The sequence below is a fragment of the Pogona vitticeps genome, chromosome 2 (genome assembly GCF_051106095.1).
Source record: "Pogona vitticeps strain Pit_001003342236 chromosome 2, PviZW2.1, whole genome shotgun sequence".
Lineage (NCBI taxonomy): Eukaryota > Metazoa > Chordata > Lepidosauria > Squamata > Agamidae > Pogona > Pogona vitticeps.
Genome location: NC_135784.1, coordinates 55,636,914 through 55,653,194, shown reverse-complemented (window position 1 = coordinate 55,653,194; position 16,281 = coordinate 55,636,914). Strand labels below are relative to the sequence as shown.

The following is a 16,281-nucleotide window of genomic DNA, read 5'->3' as shown; positions in this document are numbered from 1 at the left end:
GAGCAAACTGAAAGGAGGATTTATTATTCTTATAGGTTGGACTGAGGTACAATGATGGTTGTCTCATTTTATATTCATTTCTCAGACAGGAGAAACATCACATACTTGCATAAACAGTTATTCATTAATTTCTAAAAATGGAGGGAAAAAGAATTTATGTTTGAAGTGAGACCCTAGAATGGCAGAGCCAAACAGCTTGGGTCCAAGCTATCTAGAAGACTGCATCTCCTTCTGTGAGCCTGCCCAGGCATTAAGATCATCAGGGAGGCCTTTCTCTTGGTCCTATCACCCTCAGAGCTGCACAAAGTGGGGACCCTGGAGAGAGCAATCTCTGTTGCTGCTCCCAGACTTTGGAACTCCCTCCCACAGGAGGCCAGACCGGCCCCATCTTTGCTGTTCTTCCGAAAGCAGGCTAAGACCTTTCTATTCAGGCAGGCTTTTCTTGGTGGTCTGAGAGAGGTTTTAAATGGATTATTGTGCTCTGTCATTTTAAATGTGTTTTAATATTGATTTTATTTACCATTTTAATATAATACTTCTTTAATACATCATTTAATACATCAATTCTGCTCAGGCAGGCTTTTCCTTAATAACTGGTGGTCTGAGAGGGTTTTTAAATGGATTATTGTGCTCTGTCATTTTAAATGTGTTTTAATATTGATTTTATTTACCATTTTAATATAATACATCATTTAATACATCATTTAAAAATATTGATTTTTTTAAATGATGTAATCCATCTTGGGTCCTATTAAGGAGAAAGGTGGGAGATGGATGGATGGATGGATGGATGGATGGATGGATGGATGGATGGATGGATGGATGGATGGATGGATGGATGGATGGATGGATGGATGGATGGATGGATGGATGGATGGATGGATGGATGGATGGATGGATAGATAGATAGATAGATAGATAGATAGATAGATAGATAGATAGATAGATAGATAGATAGATAGATAGATAGATAGATAGATAGATAGATAGATAGATAGATAGATAAGGGACTCTGTGGACCATTGAGTCCAGTTCTTATCAGGGAGGCATAGTGGGGAATTGAACTCCCAACCTCTGGCGTTGCAGATAGATGCTTGAGCTATCCAGCAGTTAACAACTATTAGAAACCCCAACCTTCAACTTGACTAGAAATCTACAGTTTTCATTTGCTAAATTTGAACTGAGGAAACATAATTCCACTATTTCTATTACAGAGAGTAGCACCCAAAGGCAGTTCCTGAGATGTTTAAAAAAATATGTTTGATCTTTGTAATATAGATCCGCCTAGTCATTCATTTCCCTTTGAAGCGGCTTCTGCGCCACCTTATGAGCTGATGGAGAGCACATCTGCAGAAGAAAAGGAGGGTACAGAAGATTCCGGTAGGCAGAGTCTCTTCTGTTTTACATCGACAAAGATTATGATTATGTGTAGGCAGTGAAATAAATCTGGACAAAAAGAAAAAAGAAACAAACAAACCAAAAGATGTAACACAAAATTTCTTGTTTATATTTGAATTATTCCCCCCTCCCCCACTCCCAACCTGGCAATTAGACATTTCTTCCAGCATTTCTGTTGTGAGAAAGATGAACTAAACCAATCAGGCAGTGGGACACACCTCCTCTTTAAATAATAATAACAATAACTGTTTTGTAAAAGGTAAAAATAATCCAGCTGAGGAGCACTTACCTTTCCTCTCTTGTCTTCAATGTGCAGCCTGAAAAAGATGGCCAGGCATCTTGCATTAACTGCAGGAATTGCACCTGCAGGTTATTTCCCTCCACATTTCCTCAATGTGTACTGAAAGCCAATACATAGTCTCTGAGGCAATTTCTAGCTTTCCTTTCTTGTAAAGGAAAACAACATTTCTTCCCCTTGTGTAGCTGAAGAAAGTGCAAAACTGTACAAGATAGTAATTTGGCCATGCGGCTGGATTAAGACAACCTGCCTAGTTCCATACTGTGGTTTCCACAATGATCAACCAGATACATCCAGGTGAAAAGATTATACACAGGACAGAAGGTGGTCTCTTTGCTTTAATAGAGGCTCTTTGTTTTTTAAACTAAACATTAGTAGAAGCACTCTAATACTTAGAGGGTTTTTTCCCCTGGGAGAATTAGAATATCCTTGACTGGGCAGAGGACTGGAAGATTAGGAAGCCTACTGGCTTTAGCTCTGGAGGTTTTTTTAAAATTATTATTATTTTGTTTTTGTTTTTTTGCTTCAGCAGAGTTTTGGACTCAGTGAACCTTGGTGTCCCTCCTAGCTATGTTCTACACTGCTATGAAATGCTGACTACCTTCCCTTATACTGGAAAATCCTAATTCAAATACCTTCATTTGTTCCCTCTGTCCCACAAATCTAGAATTATGGGCTGGCCTTTCCTCACCCTCTGATCCAGTCATCAACTTCCCAGTCATAGGACTGCTACGTCCACAGCGCACAGTCATGTCACTGTTCACTATACAGATATTCAGTTTGTGCTGATATTTTATTATTGAATGATGTAAAGTGGTCTTAGTTTATCTGTTCTGCCTCTGAATTAATTGAATAGGACAAAGTTACTATATTTTGTCTCTTCTTTTATACAGAAAACACATCCCTGGCTGAATCCTCTCATCTGTTACCCAAGGATGAACACAAGGAACTTCCTCCTCATCTAAGAGACTGGAAGTGAGATGCTTCTTTATTAACTGCGTCTCTCTCTCTTATCTATCTATCTATCTATCTATCTATCTATCTATCTATCTATCTATCTATCTATCTATCTATCTATCTGTCTGTCTGTCTGTCTGTCCGTCCGTCCGTCCGTCCGTCCGTCCGTCCGTCCGTCCGTCCGTCCGTCCGTCCGTCCGTCCGTCCGTCCGTCCGTCCGTCCGTCCGTCCGTCCGCCCGCCCGCCCGCCCGCCCGCCCGCCCGCCCGCCCGCCCGCCCGTCCGTCCGTCCGTCCGTCCGTCCGTCCGTCCGTCCGTCCGTCCACCTACCTTTCTATTTTCATTCAACAGTTAGCAAACATATCTAACACTTGAAGGGATATTGCTAGGAGAATTGGAATATCCTTCATAAGGGCAGTTCCTACCTACCTACCACTAAAACCTTATGTTTTGTTATACATGAGGAATGCATACGACACAACCTTCAGTCATGCCTAGCTGGAAATTAATGAACTGATATTGGAATTCTTGGAGGTGCACATGCCATTCCTGATTTTATTTTAGGAGTGGTTTTACCAGTTCCACAACCCCCATGAGCTTCCATGGCTGAGTGGGGATTCAAAGCCAGGCCTCCTGAATCCAAGTTTGTCACTCTATCCAGTATGCCACACTGGGTATCCTGTACTCATCATATAGAGTATAGGATATAGGATATATTCTTATATACAATACTCTTATGCAGCATGAAACACATGTAAAGACACCTATGCCCAAGAAATGGTTATTCTCAGTTGATTAAAGCTTCCCAGGGTCCGCCATTCACAGTAGAAAAGGCAATCTTAAAGTGTGATACTCCATCAATTATAAGTAATTAGTATTGTTAAAAGACTCCTATCCTGCCGATTAAACATACTCATTCCTCAACTGGCTAACAAAACAGTATCACTATACAATGAGAGCCTGGAGTGCTACCACTGGCCTGTACAGCAGCAATGCCCTCCCTTTGTTTAAGACAGTTCCTTATGCCCTACAGGCAAGGCCTCAAAACTGAAAAGGGTCTGTTGTATATCAGGTGTTCTCTGTGCCATTAAGTCAGAATTGACTTCTAGTGACCCTAAGAAGGGTTTTGAGGTGAATGAAATCTTTAAGGAGTGGTTTTATTAGTTGCAGCCCTTCTCTGTGAGTTTCCATGGCCAAGCAAGGATTGGGCCCCTGATCTCCTGATACTGGGTACACTGTTCCTTGTCACCACCTCTTTTTTCTTCACAAACTAGATATACTTTAAACAGGTCTAAGGTGATTTTAGTGGCCAGCAGTTCCATATGGGATTGAAATAGGAGGTGGTCCTTCAGATCTTCAGTCATTAAGATCTTTAATGGCGAAGACCCACAATTGGATTTGTCCTAGAAACAGATTGTTCTAATGCTTGATCCAATTAGTTCCTCATCTTTGTTTATTTCAGAGTTTTATGGTTTCTCCATAGGAAGGAAATATACTGCAATTAAAAACCCCTATTTATGATCGGTAAAATCTGGTAGTAAGTACTAGCGATTTATTTCCTTTCCAGCATCCTCTTTGTTTCTGAGCAAGACGTTAAAGAAGCCTTTCTCCAGTACGCAGCCAGTAAGTGCTGCTATCGGAGAGCTGTTGCGAAGCAAATGGAAATCCGGAATCTCACTCCTCTCAACACATACAGAGTAGGTACCATACCTCTATAAAGTGAACTGACTTTTCCTGAAATTCATACTGGATCACATACATCTTGGTCCAGAAGTTCAGTGCAAATGCTCTCTCATGCTTTTCTCATGAACCCTCTCTTAATCAAGTTATGAAATAACCAACTTTCCTATCATCGTGCTGTATTGAACTTCTGTTTTCAGTTTGTGCTGAAAATTAAGCCATTCGTGTAACTATGCAAGAGGATTTTGCACTCTGCTTTGGGCCAAGCTGTACTTTATAGACACCCTGTCATTTGGAGAAGGGATCCCTTAAAGGGCTAGCTTTGCATGATCATCACACCAGGAACTTCCCTGCCTCCCAGGCTGGCTTGCAAATTAGCTTGTTTTGTTTTATGGCTTTTTCTAAAGACTTTATCTTCAAGCCTGTTCTCTCTAATGCAAAGACCTACTGAATCATGTTTCTGGAACATGAACATTATTTCACCTAAACTTTAATAGTCCCCAAATACATTCTTCTGTATTGTTTCACATCATTCAGGCTCAGGCTTAGTGCTGAAAGCAGATTCTGGCACTTAACAATTATCCAGTTTACATCGTGGTAAGCAAGAACCAATAGCTAAGGTTGGGTATGCTGTCAATTTTTTTTTTGTCAGGATATATCTATTATTATGAAATAGGCTGCCTTGGTTATGGCAACTGGTGGCCAGATACAGATTCTAAAGGACTTTAGTGTTATTTCATGGTTGGAAAGCTTTCTTTTATCCTGATTCTTTAAATTTGCCCCCTGACACTACTTAAAAGAAACAACCAAGTGGCTTGTAACACCCTCAGTTATGACAGAAAAGAATGAAAAGTGAGCAGGACTCAAATCAGCCAGGAAGGCTGGCTTCACAGTGCTGCATTCTAGTGATCTGATAGAAGACTAATAAATAGTTTTGTCAGTGGCTTGTATTTGTAAATAAAGAAAGCAAGATGAGATTAGCCCCAAAAGCAGTTTCCGGCTCTTATAAAAATTGCATTTTTATTTATTTATTGTGCTTGATGTGTAGCATTCTGATGCTCCCCTTGACCTTTTTTAAAATCCTTTGGGAACTGAGGAATATAATACTTAAGAACATAATACCTCTTAGGATATCAGAGTTAAGCCATCTGTTTGTTTAAAAATGTCACCATCACTGACATGGGCTTTGTTAAAAGGAAGGAAGAATGGAGTCTATATGGTCAAAATTTGCCACAGGATATCTACAGGGTTGTTGTTGTTTTTTTCCTTCGTTGGTGTTTTTAAGTAAGGAGATTATTTGGTTGTTGTAGGTTTTTTGGGCTGGCGGTGTTCTTGAGGTTTTTCTTCCTAACGTTTTGTCAGTCTCTGTGGCCAGCATCTTCAGAGGATAGGAGTCAGAACTCTGTCTGTGCTCTGGTGCAGTTTTGTGGGATAGTTGAGTATTTATAGCTGTGGGATCAGCTTTTTGTCCTTTTCAGGAGAATTGGTGATTATGGTGATCAGCATGGTTTTTTTTTTTTAGTGGGTGTATTGTTGTGATAAGGGGAAGATTTTTTCTGTCACTGTAATTGATGAGTGTTGTTAGCTGGTCTTTTGTTTGCAGTGATCACTGGTCCTTGTGGCTGGGTAGACTCTAAACTGCACCAGAGCACAGAGTTCAGACTCCTGTCCTCTGAAGATGCCAGCCACAGAGTGAAACGTTAGGAAGAAAAAACTCAAGAACATGGCCAGGCAGCCTAAAAAAACCTACAACAACCATCAGATCCCGGCCGTGAAGGCCTTCAAGAATACAAAGAGATATTTTTTTAGTAATAATAAAAAATAATATGCATTTGTTCTAAAATGCTCCATCCTTGCTTCAATTCACATGCTTTTAAGGCTGAGTCTTACAAGGAGGTCCACCAACTCCCTTATAAGGAAAGTTCATAGTGTTTGTAGGTGCTTATCTTAGAGGAAAAAGAAAAGTAAAAGGAGTCTTGATAACCGAATATAAAATTATGTATGGCACGAAGAAAGTACTAAGTGAGGTGTACTGGATATACAGGTAGATTAGGAGTCTGGACTCAAGAGACCTGTGTTCAGATGCCAGCTTAGCAGTGGAAACTCCAGGGGCAGGGATGTAACTGGGGAAAAGGTTCCCCTTGACATTTAGTCCAGTTGTGTCCGACTGTAAGTTGGTTCTTTCACAGAACACAGTGAAGTAGTAGGGCAAAAATGTTCTCCCTTTTCAATAATATTAGAAGTTAGGACCATCCACTGAATCTAAATGTTCAGAGATTTGGAACAGAGAAAAGAAAGTACTTCTTCATACACATAGTTAAGCTTTGGAATCTGCTGTCACAAGGTGTAATTAAGGCCATCAGCATGAATAGCTTTAGAAACATTGATGAAGGGTTTTGCCGTTCTTATGTGCTGTCGAATTGGAACCGACCTATAAAGACCGTAAGAGGACTTTCAAGGTAATTGATATATTCAAGAGGTGGTTTTACCAGTTCCATTCCCCCAATAAGTTTCCATAAGTACGGATGTAAACTCTGGTCTCTAGAGTCCTAATCTGCCACTTTATCCACTACAGCATTGGTCCCCAAACTTGGACCTCCAGATGTTCTTGGACTTCAACTCCCAGAAGCCTTCACCACCAACTCTGCTGGCCAGGATTTCTGGAAGTTGAAGTCCAAGAACATCTGGAGGCCCAAGGTTGGAGACAACTGTACTACACCACACTGGGTTCCTATGAAGGATCTACCTGCATTCTTTGCTGGCATCAGTGGCAGGATCCCTGTGTATACCACTTGCTAGGCAAGACCAGTGAGAAGGTGTTCTTACATTCCTGTCCTGTTTGGGTGCTTTTCACTGCTATCTGCTTGGCTACTGGGGATTACAGAAAGCCTTTGGACTAATTTGTTAAAAAAATCATTTCTATTTCATTACCTTACTTTAAGATTTTATGTTTTTCCTGTTTTCTGTTTTCAGTATCGCCTGGAAACTTTCACTGAAACTAGAGAGACATACTTAGCAAGTGAACTTTATAATGGTGAGTTACTGTATGTGTCAAAGAGAAGGGAGACAATAATATTTCAGAGAGATTGCCACCTTTCTGGTGATGCATAGAGTAGTGTCGTGATCAGAGTGTTGGATAAAAAATTGGAGAAGACCAAGTTTCAAACTCCTGTTTGTCATGAAACATGTTGGCTGACCTTGGCCTAAAGTCATTCTTTTTGCTAACCTCCCAAGGGGAGAAATGTTTTATGTATACTTCCCTAGGTATTTGAAAGAAAGGAAGGCTAAAAAGGCAATGAACCAAAGCTAGCATAATTGTTACAGATAATCCAATTGCGAAAGTAGGGTATTTCCACTCTAGGAGCAGCTGTGAGCCCACAAACGGGTGCAGGTAGAAACAATACTTCCTTGTATACAATGCTATTTGTTTGCTTTGAGCACAGAATGAGATTTTAGGACATCCTTCCTTCCAGGAACACAAAAGATTGTTTATATCTTTAACTGGAGGAGAACATATTAATTCATATTACAGATGACAGTTTTAAGAAAAATTGTACTGTCACACAATATTCAAAGGAAACTGAACTGCACATTGTACATATTCTTTGAGGTGGTGCAGGATTCTTTGTGGGTGGGTTTTTTTTTTTTTTGATGGAACAGACGTATTTTGGAAACTGACCTGCCTACAGGTTTTTGCTCAGAATGGGAACAATAGGCAGTCTTTGTTCCTTTGCTAAGGACTAGGTCCAAGAAGAAAAAAAGAAGTACTAATTTGAATGATCAAAACCCCTGCAAACCCCTGCCTTCCTGCATGCCCATTCTGCCTTCCTACAACAAGAATGAAACTGTTCTGCCTTGCTGCTAACCTCCCAATGCAGCTGACAGCAATAATGCTAAATCTTCAATATAACTGTTAAAAATAGCAGCCATGGTGTGAGCAGATGTAGGTGGGTGGAACAGTGACAGAAGGGATGGGATGGCAGCCAGGATATGTTGTGGGGACAAGGGAGGCTTTCCCCCAGCCCATTAAGGAGCATGTTTTGTTCTATTTTCCCTCACATGGCTCAAATGGTAAGGAAGCAGAAGTACCTGAGGTAGTCTAGGACTTCTGTGAGCAACAGGCCTGTCCTCATGCTTCGCAGTGCAGCTCAGGATCATTAATATCTGCAGAACGAAACTTAGAGGTCTGAAAGCTAGTCAAACCTCTGAACCATGGATGGAAATAATGGTTTTCCACCATTCTGTGTCTAAGAGCGTGTTCAGACATGCATTTGCCCCCATCTGATGTGTTGCCAGTGGATTGGTCCACTCTTTTTTCTATGACAATTTGCCCCCAGAACACCCCGACCTGTATCTTTTTGAGCTCCTGTTTTTACATGGACACAGATATCCTGTTGGGGTGGACTCTTGCTTGGGTGCACACAATGCTTTTCCCTTTTAATTTGCTTTGTGCCCCCATCTCTTCTTTCTCTCTCTGTGTGTGGACAACACAACATGCAAATGGAAGAAATCCTTTTCTTTTGTGAGATGGGGGGGATGATGGGAGATTGCACACTCTCCTTCTCTGCATGTCCCGCTCCTTTCTCTCTGCCTCTTCCTCCCAGCCTCCCCAACCCCAGTGGGGAGCGCCCAAATGGGAGTGCAAAGGGCAGACAGGTGTCTGCCTGCTTTTGATCAGCTGTTTCCTTCTCCTCTTGCACCACCACATGTAGTTTGCCTCTCCCTCTTCATGTCATTTGGACATAAGGATCATACTACATGGCATATTGCTTGTCCCTTAACCTCACCCAACCCTATTTAAACTGCAACCTGGCCACATCAAAAGGGCCAGTCAGGACATACCCAAAGTTCAGTTGTGTATAATAAAAACAAAATAAAAATCAAAGTCTTATATTAAAACTAACAGGCTTACTTGAGTGCATGCTTTTGTGGACATCATTTCTTAAGACACACGGAATACATATCTTAATCATCTTAGAACTGCGAGCTGAAAGGGACCCTATGGATTATCAAGTTCAGCTCTTATCAAGGAGGCCCAGTGGGGAATTAAACTCCCAACATCTGGATCTAAACCACTGAGCCATCTACTACTATCTTTTGGGTGATTTGCAAGAAAGCTAATATATATGTATCCCTGTACACAGCAAGACTCATTCAGGGGAGGAAATAATGGAAGATTTCACCTGTATGGTGCTGGTGAAAGAGATTTAACCAGCACTTGTGGTTTGGTATAAACCGTTGTGGTGGTCGAAATGCCTTCAAAACTTCATCCTACTTTGAGAAGAAAAAAGTTGATGATCATAGGTCATTGGTGAATATGTAGATTGCTCCATTAGTCTTCCAACTAATTCTTTTTTGGGGTGCCGGGGTGCTTTGCTCTTCTAGGTGGATTCGTCGACTCTTCTGCCGTTGCTACACCACCGGCTCCCTGGGACATTGTGGTGGATCCACCTCCACTCTTTACAGATTGTGAAATGCGTCTTCCAATACCCCACTCATACTCATTAGAGGTAAAAGCAAAACACCGAACATTTGCCGCTCTGCTCTAAAGTTTAATTCATGTCTGGCCTGATGAGATCTGATATCCTAAGCCATTGTGATCTGGTGGTGCAATTAGTGAGTATGAAAGTTAGGTTTCCTGCCTTTTAGAACATTTCTCGCAAGCCAGTACAGCACTTTGATGGGGCAAGAATATTGGGAGGAGCAGCGCAACAAGAATGAAACAAAAAAATCTTCACATTAAGCAGACTGGGGGGAAAAAGAAAGAAATTGTGCTTTTTGCTCAGCTTAGGTACTTATTTTTGAAGCCAACACAATACTTTAAATTATCTGAAACAAACAAACAACCTTGAGCTGGATACCCACTGCTTCACATTCTGGTTTCAGATTTTGGCAGAGGTGGCTGCATTTTCCTGTTTGAAATAGTGACGTAATATCTCAGTAGACAGATTTTAAAAAATAGTATGCAGTTTTGACAAGGAGATGTTTCCATCTGATTTATATTGCATTGCATGTGTGTTTTGCATGGGGAAATTGCCATTTTAAAAAAAGGGGATCTGCATCCACCCAGTAGAACAAAGCAAGACTATTTTTACGCAGGGTGTGTGCCTGTTTTCAAGCAGGCAGGAAAGCAGATTGAGGTGGTCTCACAGGCTAATGTAGTCTCCTAGATCCTAGTGGAAGCCAAACTGAAGTCCACATGAAATCAGTGACTCTTAAGCTCCCAACAAAGTAGTAATTATGCCTCAAGCAGTGCTCCAGCAGGTTTTTCTTGGAGTTTTAGTAACCTTCCTATGCTGCTTTTAAGCAATTGGGCTGGGAGGGATCTTTTTGTTCTGGAGTGACTGTCAAGTCAATCCAGCAGTAACCAATTATTTCTTTCCTGCCTTTAATTTTGAAGTGAGCCATACCTCCCTGCTTATGAGTATTTTCCCCTCTTTTTTAGTTAGTGTAATGTAGTGCACTCATGTAGTCACTGTGGAGTTAGCAGTTTATGCAGTTTAGAATGTCGTCTGTAGAAATCTGCTGAAAACAGACTATGAATGAATTAAGGCCTGTTCCTATAAGCAGTTTTTAAAAATACAGTTTACTGTTTTAATCTGTTCAGAACTGTGAGTAAATGGAACCTTTTATTCTTTATTTAATTTATTTATTTATTTATTTATTTATTTATTTATTTATTTATTTATTTAATTTTATTTTATTTTATTTTATTTTATTTTATTTTATTTATATCCCGCCTATCTAGCCAACTCAGGACCACTCTAGGTGGCTCACAATCATCAAAAAATATACATATATAAAACAGTATAAATAATAAAAATTTACAAAGAAAAAAAAAACCAAGTGGGGAGGAAAGGAAGAATCAGAATGTATCAGAAGGAGTTACTGAGACTGTAAATGCCAATTGATGAGAACCAATAAACAGTAGCCTACGTACTCTGGGGAGACTGCTCTCTAAGTCTCTGCACTTTCTGCTGCATAGCTGGAGATTTTTAGCCAAAATTTCTGCTAAGTTTTTATATATTTTGGAAACTAAAAAAACTTTGAAGATCTTGTTTGAATACAAACCTTGCACTATCATGGTAATTCCTCTCAATATTGCGTGTACTACTAATAACATTATTGTCACATTTCTGTGTTTTTCAAATGAGGAAAGTGGAAATCAACATCCTCATTAGTAATAGAAATATACAGTGTATAATAATTACCATCATCTTAGAACTGCTGTGTTTTCTCACCTTGAGAAATCTTGTCCTTGATTATAGTTACAAAAGACACACCCTACTAAATCAGATCATTGCTTTAAGCAAGAACATCAGGTTGTATGTAGAATACTGGCAGGGAAGAAAAAATATTGCAAGTTAATTCAGATATACCATTTTCTATAGCTGGAAAAACATACACAATGGAGAGAGGTGAAGAGTGGTGTGCTCCAGGGATCTGTCCTGGGACCAGTGCTTTTCAACCTGTTAATTAATGACCTGGAGACAGGGATAAGCAGTGAGGTGGTCAAGTCTGCAGATGGCAGGAAAGTTTTCTGGGTGGTGAAGACCAGAAAGGATTGTGAAAAGCTCCAGAAGGTTCTCTCCAAATTGGGAGAATGGGCGGCAAAATGGCAAATGTGTTTCAATATAAGAAAATGTAAAGTAATTGAGGCAAAAAATCAAACCTTTAGTTATCACCTGATGGGTTCTGACCTATCCATGAAGGATCAGGAAAGAGATCATTAAAAAGGAGATTGGAAATAAAACAGCCAACATTATAATGCCATTGTACAAAACGCTGGTAAGGCCGCACCTGGAGTATTGCATTCAGTTTGGTTCGCCACACCTTAAAAAAAAACCACACACACACACACTGTGGAACTGGAAAAGGTGCAGAAGAAAGCAGCTAAAGTGATGACTGGGCTGGGGTACCTCCCTTATGAGGTTGGGGAAAGGCACCTGAAGGTGGACATGATTGAGACATATAAAATTATGCAGGGGGTGGATAGAGGGAAGCTCTTTTCCCTCTCATTCAATACCTGAACCAAGGACATCCACTCAATTTGAGTGTTGGGAGAGTGAGAACAGACAAAAGAAAACATTTCTTTACCCAGCGTGTTGTTATCCTGTGGAAGGCCTTGCCACAGGATGTGGTAAGGCATCTGGCCTAGATGCCTTTAAAAGGGGATTGGACATATTTCTGGAGGAAAGGTCTATCGCAGGTTACAAGCCATGATGGGGATGTAGAAACTCCAGGCTTAGAAGGAAGGTACCTTCAAATGCCAGATGCAGGGGAGTGGTCTCAGGAAACAATAGGTATCTACTTGTTTTGTGTGCTCCCAGAGGCATCTGGTGGGGCCACTGTGAGATACAGGAAGCTGGACTAGATGGGCCTTTGGCTTGATCCAGCAGGGTCCTCTTATATTCTTATGTATTTACAAAAAACAAACATTGTTAGTACAGTGCTACAGACCCATGGAAGTTGCAGGAAGAGACCAAGCATTGATTGGAATTTATTTTCTTGCTCTCATATTTTTCTTGTTCGAGAAAGAAATTTTTCATTTTAGTAGTCTAGGAAAAAATAAAGTATTGTGAGTATCAACTTATACAGAACTATAGGCATGACAATAGACACCAGTGATCGTCCTTCAGAATATTGATGTTTGTAGTGGTTTGCTGTTTGAATCTAAGTAGTTCTCATTTTGTGATCAAACCTGTGCATATTTCTTTCCTTTCCTTTCAGAACTGTCCAAATTGCAAAGGACGTGGTGCCATTATGTGCCAGTCTTGTGAAGGAACCGGCAAGGTACCTCATGACAAAATCTGTGTTCTTCCTTTTGTTTCCTTTTTTTTTTTTTTTTGCATACTTCCATGTAGAAAGCAGATATAAAAAGTGATCATAAAAGAGAATGCATGACATGGAGCACCCACATACCCAGTGGGTAAGCAACAAACAGATTTGTACTGTTTTTAAAAATGGGGGGAAAAACCAAATGGGACCTGCAACCCAACCATCCAGGGTAGCTTGTTTCAGTTAGTCAGACATGCCCTTCTCTTGGATTTTCAGTCCATATCCTCTCCTGACGAACCTGTCTTAACAGTCCTTTGGGATCAGCCATTTTGGAACTGCCATACTGTTGTTTAGTCATTAAGTCGTGTCCGACTCTTCGTGACCCCATGGACCAGAGGCCAGGCCCTCCTGTCTTTCACTGCCATAGAGGAACTGCCATAGAGGCAATTTGTTTGTTCTTTGAACAGAACATTCAAATGACATAACACTTTGAAGCCTAGTTTATCATTAAAGAGCAGTCTATAAAAAGGGTATGGTATGTTTCTGTTTTCTGTTTTCAATATACTTGCAATATATTGTCAAACACTCAGATGCACAAACATACACAAAACATTTATATGATATCCTTTGCCAAACCTTTATTTAGTTAAATAGAATGCTATCCTTCTGGCTTGGGAGAAGAACGAGATGGCAAAAGGAGATCTGATCAGCCTAGGACTGACAGAACAGCCAAGACTGGTGCACAAGTCACATTTTGCTCACTTGACAGGTGTGCTTTACATCTGCGTACAGTGGTGCCTCGCATTACGTTAATTGGTTCCAGCAAAATCACTGTAGAATGAAAAGGTCATAATGCGAAAATAAAAAGCCCGTTGAAACGCATTGAAACCCCTTCAATGCGTTCCAGTGGGCTGAAATTCACCATCCAGTGAAGAGCCTCCATAGGGCGGCCATTTTCGGTGTCTGTGCAGCGAGGAATCCATCCCAGAAAACAGCGGGGAGCCATTTTATTTACCCGGTGGCCCTTTTGAAACTGCTGATCAGCTGTCCAAAAATCATTGTTTTGCGAAGAATCGGTTCCTGAAGCAGGGAACCGATCATCGCAAAGTGAAAAGCCCCTATTTAGACCATCGTTTTGCGATCGCAATTGCGATCGCAAAATGATCGTCGTAATGCAGTTTCATCGTAATGCGGGGTAGTTGTAAAGCGGGCACGACTGTATTTGATGGACTAAATAAATAAATAAATAAATAAATAAATAAATAAATAAATAAATAAATAAATAAATAAATATTCTGTTCGAGTTTGTTAAAGTCACTATCATTATCACACATTCTGTTAAATAATCACATTAAAATATACTGTCCGAAGTAGTCACAATGTGACTACTGTGAAGCTAGTAACAAAAGTAAAAGTAAAATAATTGCAAAATTACTTAAAGCATAAAATTTATCATTATACCAATCTTCTAATTTAATATCATTTTTATCTTTCCAGAATCTATTAATATTCTAGCACTTGTCATAAAATTGGAAATCAATTCCTTTGAACAATAATCAAGTCCTATCTTATCAAAAATTGACAACAAAGCAATTTTAGAATTGAAGTTTATATCTTTTCCAACTGTATCACATATTTCCTTAAAAATCAGTTTCCAACGTTTCTGAATCCATTTACACTCCCACCATATATGATAATACATGCCAATTTCTTCATCACATTTCCAGCAGACTTTAGAATAGTCTGAATTTATTATATTCAATTTCACCGGAGTCATATACTGCCTTAAACTAATTTTATTTGTTTCCTTTATTCTTACTGACATTAACACTGACACAGGCGATAATTCTTAGAATTATCGGGTATAATGTCGATAAAAATACCCGATACTTCTAAGAATTATCTCCTGTGTCAGTGTTATGTCCTGATTAGAGATGAACATGAAACATGGTTTGGTGTTTCAGCCTGGTTTGGTATACCACCTCCACAGCTGTTCTATGGACACTGTGTTCTTACCTCCGATGCTTCCTCTGGGTGATAGCCCACTCATCAGCAGCAATGTGGGCTTCCCTATCACAAATCCTCATCTGAATGGGTGGCTGCCAGGGGAGGCAAAGGAGGGAAGTGCATTGCTGCTGCTGCTGAGTATGTAATAGCCTAGACAAGATGAGGGAGAGAAGCATGCTGCTACTGGCAAGTGGCCAATCACCAAGTGTAGCCCAGAGAGAAAGAGTGTGCCATCTGCGGAATACCTGTTTGAGTGCTGCACCAGACTGGACCATACCATTGAACTGCCGTTTCTGCTCATCTCTAGTCCTGATCCATAATATTATATTGGCACAGCTTTTGATAGAATTGACTATAAACACCTATATAGTAAAGTATCATCTTTACCTCTGATGGTAAACTCAAGCCATTGTTAAAGAAGGAAGTATGGGCATGTATGAGATGACCCAAAGGGTTTACAGAAAGACAACTTCTTTTAAAAAATCTACACCACACCAGCAGAATGTGGACCAAACATGCTCTGTACCCATAGAAGACAGAGTAAGTGTTGGAGAAGAAAATGAAACATGAGAGGATGCTGGCAAGTAGAATGTCTTGATGTTTGGCTGGAATTTTGGAGAATGCATTTGTGAGTTGTATTGGTGAACACTATCACAGGCTGTTTTACCCAACCGTCTGAAGGCAGAGCACGAGACTGGCAGTGTGTGTGTGTGTGTCTGTGTCTGTGTGTGTGTCTGTGTGTGTGTCTGTGTCTGTGTCTGTGTGTGTCAATATTTAGATTACATGTTCTTTCTTCAAATGCAGAAAAAATGTTCAGCCTGTGGTGGTACTGGGACCAACACACTAGAAGATTCCAATATTTGCTCTTGGTGTGCAGGTACAGGAAAAAATCGGTAAGTGAATAACTGCCAACCAAAACTTTATTCCTATTTCCAGGATGGACAGAGGTGTTTGTTTGTATGTTTATTTCTTTGATAGGCCACATTTTTGCCCATGAGGGGACTCAAGGTGGCTCACAGTGTTAAACAAATTAAATAAAAAAACCCCAATACACTATACATTAAAAACAATTACACATGATCGTCATTAAAATATATTGAATGATTAAAAACATTAAAAACTTTACAAAGAAACATACTCAGCTGCAAACTAGCAGTCAGGGAC

General features: G+C 40.1%; 1 protein-coding gene across 5 annotated transcripts in view; it reads left to right on the top strand.

The window, feature by feature from the left end:
- LOC110077875 (protein SSUH2 homolog) overlaps positions 1-16,281 on the top strand; it is a 41,752-nt gene that overhangs the window by 12,689 nt on the left and 12,782 nt on the right. For all 5 annotated transcript variants that reach the window (XM_020791425.3, XM_072989466.2, XM_072989464.2 and 2 more), the window contains 7 exons: positions 1,279-1,380; positions 2,590-2,671; positions 4,220-4,349; positions 7,306-7,366; positions 9,718-9,842; positions 13,063-13,125; positions 15,922-16,010. In XM_020791425.3, coding sequence (XP_020647084.3) covers positions 1,279-1,380; positions 2,590-2,671; positions 4,220-4,349; positions 7,306-7,366; positions 9,718-9,842; positions 13,063-13,125; positions 15,922-16,010 — 652 coding nt within the window. The remainder of the gene's footprint in view (positions 1-1,278; positions 1,381-2,589; positions 2,672-4,219; positions 4,350-7,305; positions 7,367-9,717; positions 9,843-13,062; positions 13,126-15,921; positions 16,011-16,281) is intronic.